General features: G+C 43.8%; 1 protein-coding gene and 1 pseudogene across 1 annotated transcript; one reads left to right on the top strand and one right to left on the bottom strand.

Annotated features, from left to right (window-relative positions):
* Window positions 1-1,546: 1,546 nt before the first annotated feature.
* LOC133044832 (large ribosomal subunit protein eL19-like) lies at window positions 1,547-3,285 on the top strand (annotated as a pseudogene).
* Window positions 3,286-7,215: 3,930 nt separating this feature from the next.
* Window positions 7,216-15,129, bottom strand: ATP5MC2 (ATP synthase membrane subunit c locus 2). The gene is made up of 5 exons (XM_061126636.1): window positions 14,999-15,129; window positions 10,775-10,844; window positions 9,615-9,692; window positions 8,920-9,119; window positions 7,216-7,478 (listed from the first exon to the last, which is right to left on the bottom strand). Exons 2-5 carry the CDS (start codon window positions 10,811-10,813, stop codon window positions 7,364-7,366), a joined length of 432 nt encoding a protein of 143 aa, XP_060982619.1. The 5' UTR covers window positions 10,814-10,844; window positions 14,999-15,129; the 3' UTR covers window positions 7,216-7,363.
* Between the last annotated feature and the right edge of the window lie 384 nt (window positions 15,130-15,513).

Genomic DNA, 15,513 nt, shown 5'->3' with positions numbered 1-15,513 from the left:
CCCCATTGACTATCCTCCTGTTGTTGAGGGAATTATGGGCTAGGTATTTGTTACCCTTTGCAGCTATGTTTTGGAAACTTAAAAGTCCTTGCTCCAGATATTGGAAGAAGTGGATCAAAAAGCCTCAGGGTTGCAATGGGGATGGAAATCTGTTAGGCATAGATATCATCCCACAACATACATACAAACACCACCCCTACCACCACCCTCCCCAGCAAGATCTACAGAGTTGGTTTCTCTAAAAGCAGCAGTGCAGTTCCTGGAAGGTTCTAATCCACAATAGTTAAAAAAATATCTATCTTGGGGTAAGAACTGAGCCTACCCAGAAGGCAAGAAAGTTACCCAGCAGTGGATAAAATGAACACAAGGGTAGGCAAATGCTACCTATCTGTAAGTTAACCACAGAGATGATAATTATAAGAAAAACAGATCAATTTCCTTCACTGAGAAATCTAAAAAAACTGTCCAGATTCATCTTTCCCTCTCCTTCAATGATATCCTGGCCCCCACACCTTATGGTGTGGCATAATGCAAGGAGCTCTGGTCATGGTTTCTATTCTGTTCTATCAGTTTCCACCTAGGTAATCTCTAGAACAAAGTCATCATTCTTGAATCTGAGTCTTAGTTTTCTCACTTGTTAAAACTGGAGAAAAATACCTACCTCACACAAATGAAATAGCTATAGTAAAAATAGCTATAGGCATACAATTTTTGCTTATATGTCTTTCCTGGAGTTCCTTGGTGGTCCAGTGATTAAGACTTCATGCTTCCACCCAAGCAGGCACAGATTTGATCCCTAGTCAGGGAACTAAGATCCTGCATGCAACATGGTCTTGCCAAAAAATAAATAAATAGGCAAATAAGTAAGTAAATAAATAAAATTAAAAGATTTTTCCTTGCTTTGCCTTCTTGAGCTAAGTTAGAGTCAATGAAGTTAGGAGGCAGAGGGTCAGATAAGTCAACCTGAGAATTCCTTTCAACGCAAGATTCAGATGAAACTACACTCCTTTTGCAGACTGGAAAATTGCACTTGTGTTACCCTTCTATTGCTGCATAACAAACTATATAAACTCAGTGGTTTAAAACAAATTCCATTTATTATCTTACTTTCTGTAGATCATAAAATCCAGGCAGGTTTGATTACATTTCTTGTTTGTGTGTGCTCAATCATGTCAGACTCTTTGCAACCTCCCAGACTGTAGTCCACCAGGCTCCGCTGTCCATGGAATTTTCCATGCAACAACACTGGATCAAGTTGCCATTTCCGCCTCCAGGGAATCTTCCCAACCCAGGGATTGAATCTGCGTCTCTTGCGTCTCCTGCATTGGCAGGCGGGTTCTTTATCACTGCGCCACCTGGGAAGCCCACATTTCCTGTTTTGTGTCTCACAGATCCCAAGTCAAGGAAGGTGTTGACTGAGTTGGGCTCTTATCTAGAGGTTGTAAGGAAGAATCCACTTCCCAGGCTTATTCAGGCTGTTGGCAGAATTCAGTTCCTTGCACTTGTTGGACTGAGGTCCCATTTCCTTGCTGGCTGTTGGTTAAGGGGTCAATTTCAGACGGAAGAAGTCACTTACATATGGTGCCCTCCAACTTCAAAGCCAATAATAACAGTGTATCGAATTCTTTCTTCAAATCTGATTTCTCTTTCTGCCACTAGTCTGAGAAAGCTCTTTGTTTTTAAGGGCCACTTGATTAGTTCAGGCCCATGCAGGTAATCTCCCTATCTGAGTCAGCTGTGCCATATATAGCATTACCACAGCTTTCCTTTCACCTCTGTGGCCGCAGCCATGAGTATGCTCAGGCTTCACAAGAGGCTTGCCTCCAGTGTCCTCCGTTGTGGCAAAAAGAAGGTCTGGTTGGACCCCAATGAGACTAACAAAATCGCCAATGCCAACTCCCGCCAGCAGATCCAGAAGCTGATCAAAGATGGGCTGATCATCCGGAAGCCTGTGACTGTCCATTCATGGGCTTGATGCCAGAAAAACACCTTGGCTTGCTGGAAAGGCAGGCATATGGGCATAGCTAAGCGAAAGGGTACTGCTAATGCTTGAATGCCCAAGAAGGTAACCTGGATGAAGAGGATGAGAATTCTGCGCTGGCCGCTCAGACAATACTGTGAATCAAAGAAGACTGACTGCCTATACCTGAAGGTGTAGGGTAACATGTTCAAAAACAAGCGGATTCTCATGGAACATATCCACAAGCTGAAGGTAGACAAGGCCCGCAAGAAGCCTCTGGCGGAACAGGCTTGAGGCCTGAAGGTCTAAGACCAAGGAAGTCCGCAAGCGCCGTGGAGTGGCTTCAGGCCAAGAAGGAGGAAATTATTAAGACTCTGTCCCAGGAGGAAGAGACCAAGAAATAAAGTTCCCTGCCTCTTCTCTGTACATAGTGGCTTTGGCAATTGCATAGGTCACTCATTGAATAAAAAACAAGACTACCTCTCTGCTTTCAAATTCTCTGGCTGCCTGGTGGGTCTTCATTGTGTACTGGACCAGAACTGAGGACTGGGATACAGGCCCTTCTCTGGGTTCCTGCTTTGTTGCTTCCTTGGCTCTTAGCCTCTGGTCAGGCTCATGCCCCCTCCATCCATGGAGTGCGGGGCCTACTTTGAAGGGAGGAGAGGAATGACTTCTATCCAACTTTCAGATACTGTGCTTCAAAACTGCCCTTTACAGCAGAGTATAAGTGGCATCTCAGACACGGTGTCAGATATTGGTTGTTATTCAGTTGGGAGTTGTCACATTATTTAAAAACAACAAAAAATAGTATGCTTGCACTCCTCAATTGCACTGAGGTTCAAGGTTGCAGTCTGCTGCCTTATAACTCCAGGACTGTGGGGACTGAACCACCACCAGTCCAGAAGGTATGATCGACCTGAACTGCTGACTGCTGCCAGAGCTGTCTTTAGACCGCCTTATTGAGATAGAACTGAAGCCATCATTTTGAATATCCCTATTTTTATTTTTAAACCTATTTTTCTTTCCTGTCCTTATCAGTACTGTTTCCTGTTTTGTTTTTTGGTTTATAATCATCAAAAATGTCCAAAGGAAAAAAAGCTTTCTTGGCAAGAGTTGGAATAAAGGCACATAACATACACACTTGTCACAGCCATTTTGAGTTGACTTTATACTCTTTTGCAAATGAGAAGTAGGTTTTATCTTGCCTCTTATCTGGTAGTAATAACCAATAAATTTTTCAATAAAGTATCTGCTCTATGAGCCAAGTTAAAAAAAAAAAAAAAAAAAAAAACCCAAACATTACCACAGGTGCGATAGCTAATCAAATTCACAGGTTCTGGGGATTAGAGTATTTTTAGGGGGTCATTTAAGAAATTCTGCCTGCCACAGCACTTATTCAAAAGAAAGGGAATTCTTTTGGGATGCAGGGGAGAAGGAAGTGGGAATAAACTCTAAGTAATATACTAATGAGAGAAGCCAAGCATTTGCGATGAGAGTCCTGACCTCATCCATGGTGTCCTGCCCGTTCTATCTTCTGCTACCTCTAGAGTGGCTACTTTGGTCACAATGTCCTATCACAGTGGCTTAAGGTAAATGGTCAATAATAGACATTTTGAGGAATGCTTGGGCACTAAAAAAACTCTTGCCAAGCTTCAGTTTTTCCTCATCAAATGGTGTCAACACCAAGCCCTCCAAGAGCTTGTCCTAAGAATACATGTTGGAAAGTGCATCTTTTTAGATATGGCTCAACTAAGAGAGAATTTCATTGCTCAAAACTCGGAGGACCAGGATTATACCCCTGTACTCCTCTTACATATTCTACTTCAGGATTCAAGGTAGATATCCATCCCTTCACCTCATTTCTCTTCAATGAAGATTAAGACACAGAGCAGCCTCTATGTTCCTGTGTACCAACTTCAGCTAAACACCAGGGTTGTTCCTGAGCTGCTTTTTCATCCTGGTGACCCAAGAAGATCTCAAAGTAATAAATCCATCCTGGAAGGCAAGCTGGAACAGGGTTTTTCATTATTACTATTTAGCATGTAGATGGTTTTCAAAGAACATCCTTTTTTTCTAATTAGGATGACACTTTTGCCTGGTACTGAAGAAACACAACTGATGATTGGGGAAACTGAAATGTAAGAGGGGACCAACTATATGAGAAAAGAATATAAAAAAGAGTGGATATATGTAAGTGTGTAACTGATTTACTTTACTGTACATCTGCAACTAAAACAACATTGTGAATCAACTATACTCCAATAAAAATTTAAAAAAAGAAAGAGGGAAACCAAGACTTGCTGCCTTCAGCATCCCTGGGGTTTTTTTCCTCCAGGTGCTTTATAGCCAGACTTGACAACCACAAGGGGAAGAAACTGTGTAAAATGCCTGTAACAGGCTCTGAGTTTCATGGAGAATGAGAAAGCAAATTATAATCAATATACATTGATCTTTCAAGGCACCATCCTTTCCAAATACCCAAAGTCACCTTTGTGTGCATGCACTTAATTCTTTGGATGAAAATTATTATCCTGATTTAATAGATAGGGAGAAATTGAAGACCTAGAGTTATTTATTAGTGATCTGACCACCATCACAGTGGCCCAGGGCAGAAGAAAGATTACAATAACACCTAATTTCAAATCATGCAATCTTTTTGAAATTACAAGGACAAATAGAAAGCTTTGATTGCATGTTATCAAAACTGGAAAGATCTTCAGAAAATTTGCTCTTGCACCCTGTCTCTACTAAAACAAAGCACTCCTCCACTCCAAATTGTTGGCAACTTGGGTTACCCATAGATACCTCTTGGGACCTGAAACTAAGAGGATCCTGGTTGCTTCGACTCCTTAAGAAATTTGCTTCCAAGCTTCTTGCAGCACCATCTCATCATTCACCTCAGAGAGAACAAGAACACGTGGGCCACCAGATGTGCTCTCTCCAAGCACCTGAGTTGTTAAGGAGTCAGTTTTAATCCCAAAGAAAGGACCAAGGAGAAAAATAAAACACAGATGATTCTGATCTGGTTACTTGGTAACAGAACTGGCAAAGAAGCCCTTTCCAGAGGTTCAAACTTACGTGAACAAACCAAAGAGAGCACTATTCATCATCCCCAAATATGTACATATCTTGTACCTACTTAAGGCTGGAGGAGCTATTCTTGTGAGGTCCACCTAGAGCCCCAAAGTGCAGTAGGGTATAGTTTTTTGGAATAGTATAGCAATCTAGAAGCAAATTGAGGATAGGATCCCATTCAATCCTTGATGACAATAGCAAAAGGACAGGGTGAATAATTTGAGGTGACCTGCTTCCTAAGCATCAGTTTATTGTGGAGTCAAGTGTCTGCTCTAGGCTTTAATTACTGATTGAACCAAAAAAAAAAGTGTTATGATCATCGACATTATCATGAAAGGACTTTTATACCCAACTTCAAGCATATGTAAGGTAAGTCTTACTTGAAGTTTAACCTTTTTCTTCAAAAAAGACTTAAGAAAAAATTCATTTTTAGCTGTGCTGGATCTTTGTTACTTTGCTTGGGCTTTCTCTAGTTGCGGAGCTCAGGCTTCTTACGGCAATGGCTTCTCTTGTTGAGGAGCACAGGCTCTAGGCATGTGGGCTCACTAGTTGTGGCATGTGCACTCTATTGCTCTGCAATATGTGGAATCTTCCCCAGACCAGGGATGGAACCCATGTCCCCTGCGGTGGCAGGTAAATTTTTATCCACTGCGCCATCAGGGCAGTTCTAAAGTGTAGCCCTTTAAAATTTTTTTTATTTTTGGTTACACTGGGTTTTTGTTGCTGCATGTGGGCTTCCTCTGGTTGTGGCGAGTGCAGGCTTCTAATTGCAGTGGCTTCTCTTGTTGCAGAGCATGGGCTTCAGTAGTTGCAGCTTGTGGGCTCAATAGTCATGGCACACAGGCTTAGCTGATCCAAGGCATGTCAGATTCCTGGACCAGGGATGGAACCCGTGTCCCCTGCACTGGTAGGTGGCTTCTTAACAACTGGACCACCAGGAAAGACCCTGAAATTTAGCCTTGAGAAAATAACAATCCTTTACCTTTATACTAACCCCTGTCCAGAAGTCCCTCTTGAGGCATCTTTAAGGAAAAAGGCTTATCATTGCTTATTCTGCTCTTTTTGGCTTGAGAAAACAGCAATCACCAGCAACACTGGAAGAGAACTAGACCAACAGTGTGGTAGTCTTACACCCTGGACTGAGACATGACCCTTGCTCCCACTCAAGCTCTGCTAATAAATATTCTTTGGGAGAGTCCTTTGATATCTCAAAGTCTGTTCTGTCACTTGTGAAGTGAGGTGGTTGGTTTAGACAATTAAATTGAAAATTTAACTGAGATACTGCTGAGATGTGTCATGTTAAGATACTTCTAAGGATACGAGTATGACAGAGTCCCTGCCTCAAGAAACTAACAATCTAACTTAGAAGATAAGGCACACATCTGTGCATACGTGTACATAAGCCCACATTTATCACACACAGTAAGCATTATAAAGTACGCAGCATGCTTTATAGTCCTTTATATGGACTAATGCTCGTTTGACTGAAAGTAGAGGGAGACCAGATGAAAGCTTCATGGAAGAGGTAGCATTTAAAGTAAGTCTTTCAGGGTAACAGGGAAAGTTTGAAAAAAAGAGGAAAGTGACTAAAGATTCAGGCAAAGAAAACACAGAGATGGACAAAGTTCAAGGCCTGCAGATACGTAAGGACAGGAAAACAGGAAAGTGAAAAATGACAAAACAGTCCACTTTGGGTAGAGTGTAATGGGAATAAGACATAAGCTGAGAAAGTTGAATCAGACTATTTTTGAATTGGTCAATGGCAGAACCAGCCCTACATTTACAGATTAACCTGGCAGTGGTGGGTAGAAGTAAATGCCAGAGGGTACAGATGGCAGGCAGAAGGCCAATTAAGAGGTTATTGCAATAGACCAGTGGGTGGCAATGAGGACATCAGCCAGGATAGTGGCAGTGAAAACAGACAACCACTTTAGTCAAAACTTTAAACCGGCACTGTATGTTGCTTCTGTCCCAATTCTCCATGGTAACAGGCTATCCCAAGTGAAAATTATTAAAAAGGAGCACTAATTTGAATAAAGCTTTCCCAATATAGAGAATGAAAAATAAGTGAGCCCAGATCCACGTTGAGTTTAAAACCACCACTAACCTCTGGCCTTATACTTTCACCAAGGCATTCAGCCAATTGTGGAAAAGAAATATAACAGGAGACTCAAGAAACATCTTATTAATACAGTATTTATTTGTCTTCCTTCTGTCAAGCCCTGAGCCAACCACTTTCCCCAGGCTGCCTGGGGAGGTACAGGAAAAGAAACATACGGGGCAGACGAGACACAGGAGAAAGAACTATGGGAGGTGGAAACGTCTCCTTCACATGGCGAAGAGGATGAGAAAGGCCACCATCAGGCAAAAAAGCCCCATGGCCTCCGAGAGGGCAAAGCCCAGAATGGCGTAGGAGAAGAGCTGCTGCTTCAGAGAAGGGTTCCTGGGAGGGGAAGAGAGAAGACTGAATTTCTAGTCCATATAAAGAAAAAGACAAACATTAAAAGAGGGCTCAGGGAAAATCTATCTCAAGCTAACATTTCAGGTAACGGGTCTCTCAGGGTGACACCATCATGCCCCATTTCTTGCTCTGACCCATCAAGGTCTCTACAGAGATGAATGGGGGAGGGGACAATCCAAAATTCTGTAACACAGCCCAGGTACAAACATTACTTCCTCCACTGTATCACCACATCTTCCTTGGGTCTGGACATTTAACTATCCAGGGTTCAACCAGGATGGAAGATATCTCTGGGAGGCAGGGTCTATCAGAGCAGCATTTCCAAACTTTAAGCAGTAGAACCCCATAATACAAAATGTGTAACAGCTAAAGTGTGATGGAGTGGCGGAACTGGAAGTCTTGTTTGATTGGTCTCCCCTTCATTCTCTAAGAGTCTCTGGGGTGTACCCTCAGAACCCTAGGGCTTTATGTAACACAATTAGAAAAACACTATTCTAGTGGACAAGGACATCAGAGGGACAAATAACTTCTCTTATTTCAAAATAGTCAAAAGATTTTGGGCTACAAACTGCCTGGGGGTGGGGGTGGGGGGCGTCATATTTAGACAATATGAGTCAAAATGGGATAAAGGACTCCTAATTCTGAAAATCAATATATAATTTCTATTTCCCTTACTGTCACCTCCAGAAGACTTGATGGATAAAGTGAAGCAACACTAGCTTTTAACAGAATTGTGGACACAGAAGTTTCTTATTTCATACAAATCCTAAAAAATAAACTTATTTCCCCAAAGACATTGAGAGAACTTGCAGGTCTCTGAAGGATTAATTTAGCTCTAACACTGAGTTGCCCAGAGCTGTTGGGGACCAAACAGTCCCAAATGTCAGGGAGCACCGGGGCTGGATGCAGAAGCAGTTTTCCCAGGAGTGATAAGGGAATTCCCGGGGACAGGGAAAAACAGTAGCAGAGCCACTATGCTGAGGCTTTAGACTGGGGGGTGGACGTGGCAAACTTTTTCTGTAAAGGGCTAGACAGCAAATATTTTAGGCTCTGCGGGTCACATACAACCTGTTACCTTTTTTATTTTCATGACCCTTTAAAAATGTAAAACCCTTCTTAGTTCAGCTATACAAAACCAGGCAGGCCCAAATACAGACCTCTTGCCTTAGTTTGCTGACTCCTACTTTAAACCAAAGCTCTCCAATAGAACTTTCCAAAATGGTAGCTACAAGTCACATGTGGCTGCTGAGCTACACTGAAAATATACAAAACTTAAGTCAGTGTATTTTTAGTTAAAACTCACATCTGAATACCATTATGTGGTTAGTGGCTACTGCATAGGATACTACAGCTCCAGAACCCCAAATATTTCTGCCCAGACCTGTGGAAGCACGGCAGAGAGCCAATGGAGGGGCCATCTTACCTGGCATAACCAATGATGAGACTCCCAAACACAGTCCCAATTCCAGCTCCAGAGCCAGCCACCCCTACTGTGGCAGCCCCAGCTCCAATGAACTTGGCTGCTGTGTCGATGTCCCTTGAAATGGCACTGGTTTGGAAGCTGCGGCTAGGAGTAAGTGCGGTGGTCAGGGGACGGGGGACTGCTGCCAAGCTGCTGTGGCTCTGTGAAGAAGCAGCAGATAGAAAGTTTTTAGGAAATCCTTTTTTTGCTTTGGAAAACTTCGGTACCATTTAATCCCTTTCTTCCATCATTTCTCCTCCAAATAGATAATCTTTTAACTCCCCAGAAAACTCTACTGCCAAGCAGAACTTTTAAATGCAAGAGGTGGATGTCAAATATCTTCATGACTCAGGTACAGTCTAGAAATGGAAGACTACAGCCCTAGCCTGTTCCTGATGCCTTGAGATCATCTTCCTGGGCTACATGATCCCAACTCAAGTCAGTACACTAGATCAAGTAAAATGGGAGTTACAAGCAGCACACAGGGGCATGTGCTGCCAATGGCAAAAGCTGGAACATTAGGGGATATATCACATTGTATATGGTATCATGAGTCCTCAGCACTCCCCCTACTGGTTCTGTCAGGTAACCCTCCCTTCCCCACCCCATCCCCACCCTCACCCCTCCCCACAGGTCCAGTCCCACTCCTAAGGTACCTCATCTGTCAGTGTCTCTGGTCGTCTTACTACCACTGCAGACAGTGATCGGCTCAATAGTGTAGAGGTTCTCCTGATCTAGCCGGAATAATACAAGGTCAAGAAGGTCAAGAAAGGCTGTGGAGAGGAGTTTTAGAACTACTGCAAATTATTACTGAGATGCCCCATTTAGTCACTAGAACTTAAATTGGAATCTCAAAAGAGAATCTGGAATCATTCATTTAAAGCATTTACTTCACTCAATAAAAAATCTACACATATACTGGTAATGGCCAGCTCATTAGAAGGAAGTGAATGACTGGAACATCTTTCCCTGAACACACTGTTCTGGAAAATAGGCACAAAGACCTATGCTGGAAATGTACCCCCTCCTGGACGTCTTTTCTAACTCCAAGCCAGCGTCTCCAAAATAGACAACATGGTGGTTAACAGCCAAGGCTTTAGTCATATATAACTAGATTCAAATCCTAGCTCTATCTGACTTGTGTGATCTTAGGACAAGTCATGTAAATCTTTTTAAGCCTGCTTTCTTATCTATCAAATGGGAATAACATATCTCAGGGTCGACTGGAGGAGTAAATAAGATTATGTACATAAACTGGTAGACTCAATGCCAGGCACAGCAAGTGCTCAATAAATAATACCAACTAACAGCATCACTCCTTTTCACTTATGAGTGAATGAACTGATTGCCTCCACTATCAAATACTCTTTCATTTCTTCCATCCTGTTGCTTTTGAATCAAATATTTTTCCTATGTGTATTTTAGCTTCCCACCCAAATTTAAGCTTCCAAAGGAACTCCTAGCTATAGCTCTCTGACACTCAGGACAAGATCCTGTACACAGTTCATACTCAGTCTGACTTAGGCAATTTATTTCATGTTTACCATTTCTGGCAGGGCTCCAGTTTACAAGGACACAGTGTTTCTGATAGGAATAACCTGATCTTAGCCTAGATCCTCATTTATGCTCTTCTGTTATAACTGCATGAGAAAAATCAATTGGCCTTCATGGGACACAAGGCAAGGAACGCCTAGGAAGCATTCACTGTCTCGTCAGGCTAGCAAGGCAAAGGGCCCAACTGTGAAGCATGAGGTCTGAGAAGCAAAAGACAAAACACCTCTCCTTAAAAACTTTCTTGGGAAAGGTGGGTACTCACCAAGGAGGGGGTGGAGACGAACTTGGCGCAAGCGTACATTTTCAGGGGATGAAGGGCTGTGGCAGGAAAGCTGCAATTACAGAAGCAGCAGTGTAAGTGTTGTTCTTGCTCATCAAAAGACAGCTGTATTAGTAGGTGCTCTGGAAAACTTAAATGGCCCAGAAAGCAGTAACTGACCTCAAGTCTTAGCAGAGATGGAATGAGAACCCTGAAGTCAGGATTTCCTCCACACAATTTCCAATATTTCCTTATAATCAAGTGACTTCTCTTGGTCTGAACAAGAAGCCACTTGGTCCCAGCTTTAAGACATGTTATCTCTTTCCATAGCCTCACGAGTTGGGATTGTAGATGAATTTTCCCAGCATCTTTTGCCCAAGTTTCCCCTCAGTCTCTTATCCAAAAGGAACTCTTCTCAAGCCTTCACTTCCTGGATCTAAAAATGTTGCCTTTTAAGACTATCAGGGTAATTCCCTAGCAGTCCAGCAGTGAGGACTCTGAGATTCCACTGTAGGGGGCATGGGTTCCATCCGTGATTGGGGAACTAAGATCCTATAAGCCATATAGCCAAGCCACCCCCCCCCGCCCCCCAAAAAAAGACTCTGAAAGGGCCTCTAGCAATCCTCTTATTGAATTACCAGGAAACGTTTGTCAAAACATGTCAAAAGATTTGTCAAAGATGTTCAAGCTGGATTTAGAAAAGGCAGAGGAACCAGAGATCAAATTGCCAACATCCGGTGGATCATCGAAAAAGCAAGAGTTCCAGAAAAACATCTGCTGCTTTACGGACTACGCCAAACCCTTTGACCATGTGGATCACAACAGACCATGGAAAATTCTTAAAAGAGATGGGAATATCAGACCACCTGACCCGCCTCCTGAGAAATCTGTATGCAGGTTAAGAAGCAACAGTTAGAACCAGACATGGAACAACAGACTGGTTCCAAATCGGCAAAGGAGTACATCAAGGCTGTATATTGTCACTCTGCTTATTAAACTTATATGCAGAGTACATCATGAGAAATGCTGACTGGATGAAGCACAAGCTGGAATCAAGATTGCCGGGAGAAACATCAATAACCTCAGATATGCAGATGACACCAGCCTTATGGCATAAAGCGAAGAAGTAAAGACCCTCTTGATGAAAGTGAAAGAGGAGAGTGAAAAAGTTGGCTTAAAACTCAACATTCAGAAAACTAAGATCATGGCATCTGGTCCCATCACTTCATGGGAAACAGATGGGAAAACAATGGAAACAGTGATAGACTGTTATTTTTTGGGGGCTCCAAAATCTCTGCAGATGGTGACTGTAGCCATGAAATTAAAAGATGCTTGCTCCTTGGAAGAAAAGTTATGACAACCTAGACAGCATATTAAAAAGCAGAGACATTATTTTGCCCACAAAGATCCGTCTAGTCAAAGCTATGGTTTTTCCAGTAGTCATGTATGGATGTGAGTTGGACTATAAAGCGCTGAAGAATTGAAGCTTTTGAACTGTGGTATTGGAGAAGACTCTTGAGAGAGTCCATTGGACTGCAAGGAGATCCAACCAGTCTATCCTAAAGGAAATCAGTCCTGAATGTTCATTGGAAGGACTGATGCTGAAGCTGAAACTTCAATACTTTGGCCACCTGATGCAAAGAGCTGACTCATTTGAAAAGATCCTAATGCTGGGAAAGATTGAAGGCTGGGGGAGAAGGGGATGACAGAGGATAAGATGGTTGGATGGCGTCATTGACTTGATGAACATGAGTTTTAATAAGCTCCGGGAACTGGTGATGGACAGGGAAGCCTGGCATGCTGCAATCCATGGGGCTGCAAAGAGACACTAAGCTACTTAACTGACAGACTGAGGAAGCATTTGTCAAAACACTTATCTCCTATGTTAATTAACCAGATAAGGCAGATCAAGGAGGAACTCTGTCATTACTCTAATTAGCAATGACTGTTAAAAGTATTCATTTCCACCATCATTCTAAGGGGTATTCAATTCTGTATCCTCAAGACCTTAAACAGGGACTTCCCTGGTGATTAAGACTTAGCCTTCCAGGGCAGTGGATTAGGGCTCAATCCCTGATTGGGGAGCTAAGATCCCTCATGCTTCAGGGCAAAAAACAAAACAAAACAAAACAAAAGACAGAAGCAATGTTGTAACAAATTCAATAAAGACTTAAAAAAAAAAAAAAGACCTTAAACAATGCTAACACCCTTGAGGTACCTAAATTGGTAGAACTGAGAGAAGAGTGGGTGAGTTAAAGACCTACAGGCAGGGTTTTTCCAAGTACAGTTGGAGGCCCACCTGAACTAGTTACAGGAGGGTAGGGACTGTGTATATATTAAAAATGTGGGACTTCTCTCGAAGTCCAGTGGTTAAGAATCTGCACTTCTACTGCAGGGATCCCTGGTCAGGGAACAAAGATCCCTTGACCATGAACTGTGGCCAAAAAAGAAAAAAAAAAAAAAAAAAATGCATATTCTTCGGTCTCACCTTAAGGCTTTCTGGGTCAAGATCTCTGGGAATAAGGCCCAAGTACTCTATTTTGGGGTTCCCTAGTGGCTCAGCAGTAAACAATCCGCCTGACAGTGCAGGACACTCGGGTTCGATTCCTGGGTGGGGAAGATCCCCTGGAGAAGGAAACGGCAACCCACTCCAGTATTCATGCTTGGGAAATCCCATGAACAGAGAAGCCTGGCTGGCTACAGTCCATGGGGTCACAAAAGAGTGGGAAATGACTTAGAGACTAAACAATAATAACGTTCTATATTTCAGTGAGGCTTCCCAAATGATTCTTAGGTACTTGGAGAACGTGGTCTTAAAAAGTTTTAAAACTATGGCAGTGGTAGAATAAGAATTTGAACTCTTCTCACTCTTAACGCTTTCTAATATGCTACAGGTTGAAATACTCAGTAATTACTTAGGCCTGTTAAATGACACTTCCTTGAATGAGCTGGACTAATACTTTCCCAGATTAACTTCTGGTTCCAGAATGTTACTTTTACATTAATGGATGTCTTCAACTCTTGTCCTTTCCGGAACTCTGATTTCTGCCCATATGTAAGTCTAACCCAATTTTGCTGCCAGGTTATTCAGGTTTTCTTAGGTCAAAAATCCAAAATTTCTTTTAAGCTTAAAAAAAGGAGACTTTTTTCCCCCAAAGCAACAAAACCTCAATATCATCATTTTTAAAATATAGCTCTTAGAGGGATTAAATGAAATAACATATGGAAAGAGCCTGATGTGGAACTGAAGGAAGTCTGCAGGAAGCGGTGATCCCTCTGCTGGCCACCTAAACTTAGCCAAGTCTGCACTTGTTAACCAATATCACCTTGGGGAACAGCACTACCCAGGTTCATGGGTTTCTTCCTCAGTGGAGGTCAGCCAGGGAGTTACAGGGCTGCTACTTAATCGTTCCCTTTCTTACCCTTTTCCTCTTGAGGGCAGAGTCTGGGGACTCTCAGTAAACCCCTTGACAGGAAACCCGGCAAGTGGGTAGCACCCCATGCTGGCCCCTCCGCTTTTCAGGCCTGTTGCCTCTAAAGGAAAACCTCACAAAGCCCACGACTTGTTTTGTCCCGCTTCACCGCAGTGGAAGGAAGAGAACGTCACTGGGAGACGATACGCGGTACCAAAGAAGCCTGCCTTTTTTCTGCTATAGCTCTCTCCCAGTCCACAGCCTGAAGGTAGGGGGTGCTTTGGCTGTGCTGTTCATTTCTACCACTTTCATGGTTTACTTTTTAAATCGAGGGGTGCTGCCTAGAGGGACTGGTGGCTTTGGACAATCCACCAATCTCCACTGCTCGACACTTGAGATCCTGGGGCCAAAAGTCTGGAGGTTTCAGAATAAGAAAAGCACGAGTCAGGATGAGAAAAGAAAGGAGAAATTGGAGGGGAGAGTCTGGGGGTTGGGACAGCTCAGAAAGGGCAAAAGGGTGAGAAAAGAGCGTTTGCAAGCGACAGGTAAAATGAGCACTCTGGGATTTGACTTTCGACAGCTCCAAGGCGCCCTCCCCCCACCCACGAGACATCAAAGATGGCGCCAGGCCCGCGCGGCTGGAGGTCACCGGCACGCGGAAGGGGCAGCCCTGACGCGCGGGGATACGGGGGCAAGGGAGGGCGTGAGGACCCAGGTGGGAGCACGCAAGGTAAGGGCCTCAGACCATCCACGCGAGGTGGGCGTCCGGCGCGCGTGCGCGGCGCAACACGGGCGCGAGGGCCCAAGGCCTTACCTGCTCCCAGTGCAGAGAAGACAGAGAGGGGCGGGGAGGCGCGGGAATAGGAAAAGGAGGCTCAGCGCAGGCGCGGCCCGGACCAAAGAGTCGCTCCGCCAAGGATAGAGAGATCACAAACTTGAGGGTCGGCCCAGGCACCACAGCGCCGCCTGCCAGCTCTGTGGCGGTAGCCAGCCAGTCCCTCCACCTGGCGTCTGAGAGGAGAAACTGCAGGCCGAGCCTGAGAAATGAGGGCACTCCGCAGTGTAAGCCGATCCGTAACGTGGCCTGCGGTTTGCTCAGCACAGCGGCTGGGATCTTGGATTTGCTTCTCTTTTCCAAGCATGCGCGATCACACTGCGGGGGTGGGGATGAGAAGAAAACCCAACTGTCCAGAATTTCAGTGTTAAATGGCATACAATCGAAATGGGGTTCAATGTCCAAAATCTAGCAGAAGGAAAATGAGGTCACAGGATTCCCGACGCCTGTTGCCACTGACCCAGGATTTATGGATTCAATGGGCGGATAGTCAG

Source organism: Dama dama, chromosome 3 (genome assembly GCF_033118175.1).
Source record: "Dama dama isolate Ldn47 chromosome 3, ASM3311817v1, whole genome shotgun sequence".
Taxonomy (NCBI): Eukaryota; Metazoa; Chordata; class Mammalia; order Artiodactyla; family Cervidae; genus Dama; species Dama dama.
Note: the sequence above shows the minus strand (reverse complement) of the source record. Positions and strands in the feature narration are given on the sequence as shown.

Coding starts and splice junctions, on each gene's coding strand:
- ATP5MC2 (XM_061126636.1), bottom strand. CDS start 10,813: ATGTACGCTTGCGCCAAGTTCGTCTCCACCCCCTCCTTG. Junction 9,693..10,774: donor TCGTCTCCACCCCCTCCTTG/GTGAGTACCCAC, acceptor TATTCCGGCTAG/ATCAGGAGAACCTCTACACT. Junction 7,479..8,919: donor CTCATCATTGGTTATGCCAG/GTAAGATGGCCC, acceptor TTCCCCTCCCAG/GAACCCTTCTCTGAAGCAGC.